Below are 4,101 nucleotides of genomic sequence, written 5' to 3' on the forward strand. Positions count from 1 at the left end.
AATGCTCGTTCGGGAAAAAATACGACGCGAAGAATTCTAGAAATTTAATGGATTGAAACATAAATTTTACGTAACAGACCATAAAAAATTCGCACGGAGAACAGTGATTTCTACGAAGCGTTATTTATGAATCACGATTAAACCTCACAACGTAATCTTTACGTGATTTGGATGTTTTTTTTTCAAATACTTTCGACTCGTCTGTAAAATTTAAAAGTCTACCTCAAAGCCGTATTTTTCAAAATTTTATCTTTGCATTTCTACAATACCACTGTAACATTTTTAGGCTCACTGCACTGAGAGAAAAACGAACAAGTTTTCAAACAAGTTGGTTGGACCAACAAAATTGTTAGTTGAAGGGTACTAAAGAAATAACTGTTTGGTTCGAATTTAAACGTCTCAAACATGAATAATTGCTCTGCTTTCAACGACAACGAAATATTTGCTCAAGAGACGGATCATTCAGACAAGAGAGTGCTTTTTCAGGAGAAAAATAATTTTTATAGAGGGAAGTTTATCAAGAAATATTTTGTCTCTAAGTTACAAGATTGCTGTCATATCATTATTATTATATATAATAATTTAAGAATTAACTAGCAAACTGGCGCTTCGCGCCCGTCGCTAGGTGAGTTTATACTATTCTATTTCATTTCATTTTCTTGCCATTTCCCTCTTAACAATTAAATTAATTTAAGTTTATCCATTTTTATTTTTATTATATTTTTTTTCGTTAATTCACATGTTACAACATTAAATGAAGAGGAATTATATTAAAGAACACTAAGCACTAAAAAGTATTTTTCGTCATATCTGCACGGAAAGTTCAATTTTCCGCCCCAAATGACGGCAAAAAGTGGTTTATTTCATTCCTCGGATTTCTGTTGTTTTTGACGATCCTCGGAATGACATAACCCACGTTCCTCCCTGCATTTACGAAGAAAAATCGAATTATACCGTGCAGTTATGACAAAAANTTCCATGATGCACTTTTGTATGATGCTGAGTGTTAAATTTCAAATATTACCACTTGATTATCTTTCTGAACAGTCCTTCTAGTCCATTCAAAGTTCTGTGGACGGATATAAAATGAAATAGGTTGTTTTAATTTAGAAATCTAAAGGATACATTTATTTCGTTCCACAAACTGGAATTTTTTGAAAACAAAAATGGAAAATCCTCATAAATATTATTATTAGTGCTAATATTCATTTTAGCTATCAAAAAGGATGATTTATATGTAAATTTGCTGAAAGTGNGCTCTAACTCCACAGCATCCTCTCCTCCATCTTGCTAAAGAAAATAATTTAATCAGGTGAAGTCAGGTGTCCATATCTCGGCGATCCACCCCATGGAAAAATCGCTCCACTGAAATTCTGGTACAAGCCCGGTGATACAATTCAAGTTACATGCTCACTGGGTTACGTAACTCCATTGGAGCCAGAGAGGAAGCCAACGTGCAGAGAGAATGGCATCTGGAGTGGACCACCACCCCCCTGCACATCCTACAGAGATGTTTGAATTCCACTCATCGACACAGTACCAAAGAGTTCAATCCGAAGCAATTTAAATATCTAACGAATCGATGAATAAAAAATCTTACGATTTTTTTCATCGATTGTCAATCGATTTCGATCGAATCAAATTGACTCTGCCGTTACGGCAAAATTATTAGCAAAGAGAAACCATGTTTTCCACAAAAGATGAAATAAAAAAAGGGCGCAACTCGAAAGCTCCACTCGTCTTGGTTCACTTGAGACCTTTCTATTTTTCTTCCAGCATCTTCTTTATCTTACCCTCGAATGGTCCTCATCGTCTATCCTCACTAACTCCATGGCCTTGTATTTGCACGGAGATTAATTAAAGCTCCTTGCCATCTCCCTCCCCTCCCCCTCGCTCTCACCCTTCACCATCCACCTTTTATCCTCATTTCAACTTGAGGATCAACCCCCGATGGCATTTGAAAACCCCTCAAGCCAGAGTGTATCAAACGTTGAGAAATCCTTGTAAATACAACTGTGAATTACTTTACAAGCCAAACAAAAATGAGGTATGTACGTATTATTGAAGAGTCTGGGAGGGCAAGGGAAACATTTTCTTTGGATGAGAGAGATATAAGGCGTATAAAACACCTTGGCAGTGCGACTTTAGTAGCGAATTGACAAATCAATCGTCATTTTGATTTATTTGAAAATTTGCGAAAATGTTGTATTTGTTAAAAATCAGAATTCCGGGGATATCTTTGAATATCATTCATCAAATGAATTCACTCATAGCTTAAAATATTTGTTTTAATGCCAATAAGTCGGAGCCATTAAACGATGATTACGATAGCTGTATTGGTTTTTTTTAAGGCCTTTTGAGTCCCCTTTTCGGGTCTTGTTTCGGCATTTCTATCCAACTCTATGCATGCGGCTGTGGATTCTACACTGCACCGCGTTCGCACTCCTATAGAACATAGGAGTAGCATGGGAAACCACAGGAAACCTATGCCGGTACAGGCGGTTACTCTATTAGCAATCTCCTGCTCGCCGGAGCCTTCCGTTGAAAAATTCGGTTCCACGGGGAATCGAACTCGCAATCTTCCACATATGTACTAGACTTGCGTCTAATCCACTCGGCCACCGACGGCGGTTCCACCTCGGTTTGTTTCGACTTGAACGTTTTACTATTCAGTTGACAGAGATATTAAGTGATTTAACTACATAGAGAAAAAACATTCCAGAATTTGGAGGAGAAATGGTGCTTGGCTCTACTATAGTAAGAGGATATCACCGAAACGAACAGAAGAAGAAGAAGAACTCAACCTTTCGCACACTACACTTGCGTCTAGCCCACCCGGCCATCGACGTCGGTAGCTGTATTGGTTGATTTGATCTTCATGACGATTGTTGAAAATTTCAAATTTTTTATGAATTTCCGTGGAACTGAGCTTTCTGATGGTTTCTTCAAATGTGAGTGAGGGGTTACGCACACCCTAATTGAGTGACACCATGATTTCGAAGTGAAGTCGATTTCGGGTGATTTCAAGCGTCACGGGAGGTGATTTCATCATTTCGAATGAGTTCATCAATTCGAAATCAATTCGAAATAATAAAGGTAAGACAAAACTGGTTGTGTCAAATTATGAAAATCAAAACTGGAAAATAATAACGAAATCGTTTGATTTCACTCCGCCAATCGTGGGCAAATGACAACGAAAAGCGATCCATTTTACCATTTTACTATGGCAGTAAGTATGGCATTTTATTATCATCGTCGGCAGGCATGTCAATTTCAAAATCACGAATTACTTGCACGCACGGAGAGAAATGTTCAGTAAAAATGACGGAACTCACAATTCGCTCGGCGATTACGGAATCGATTCAGAAAATTTAGGTGACGGTATCGTAATTTTTCACAGGAGATTCAGATAAAAATTACGGAACGCTCTGAAAAAATTCCGTAACAGTTCCGTAAAATGTCCTACAACCACATTTCGCTCCGGAATTACGGAAGATACGTAATTTTTATTGTATACGAGATCGCGCCTTCTCATCTCCTCACGTAGTGGCGCTTCGGTTTCAATCTTACGCTTACGCTTATTCGAGATTTTCGAGATCGATTTCCTATCTCCTTTTTACAATGGGATTTCTCTCCGTGTGGTTCGTATTATGCCAGTGCGTGATTTCAATGATTTCACGTGATTTCGGAGTGATTTTTGAATGATTTCAGTAGTGAAGTGGTCAAACGGTTTAAGTCAATTCCATTCTAGCGTCAGTTAGCAAAATTTTCCTAACAATCTTTCTTGTAAAGAAAAGTGAAGACTATCGAAAAAAATTTTGCAAAAATTTCGCTATCTTTCATAAATTCCGAGTTATTCAACGAAAACTCAACTGGGAGCTAAGTCGACTTAAACCGATTGACAACTTTACTACTGATTTCATGCCAGAGTGGCGCTGCGAGCTCGGGAATGAGTATCGCCTCGATGTGATGTTTCAAATTCATTCAACTATGTACAAAATAAAAATTTTCTAGCAGCATTTTATCAAAGGGCTGGGAAGGAAACAGAACCGTGAAAAAAGATAATCGGTTGTATAGAAGAACGGGATAAGAATAATGATG

The 4,101-nt window shown here is 37.6% G+C and overlaps 1 protein-coding gene across 1 annotated transcript in view; it reads left to right on the forward strand.

Annotated features, from left to right (window-relative positions):
• The window catches only part of LOC107048472 (locomotion-related protein Hikaru genki-like), a 7,153-nt gene extending 5,575 nt beyond the window's left edge, over window positions 1-1,578 (forward strand). The window contains exon 4 of the mRNA XM_015271640.1: window positions 1,313-1,578. Coding sequence (XP_015127126.1) covers window positions 1,313-1,518 — 206 coding nt within the window. The 3' untranslated portion in view covers window positions 1,519-1,578. The remainder of the gene's footprint in view (window positions 1-1,312) is intronic.
• Window positions 1,579-4,101: the final 2,523 nt, after the last annotated feature.

The sequence above is a fragment of the Diachasma alloeum genome, unplaced genomic scaffold, assembly GCF_001412515.2.
Source record: "Diachasma alloeum isolate Michigan unplaced genomic scaffold, Dall2.0 Dall_scaffold_00194, whole genome shotgun sequence".
NCBI lineage: Eukaryota > Metazoa > Arthropoda > Insecta > Hymenoptera > Braconidae > Diachasma > Diachasma alloeum.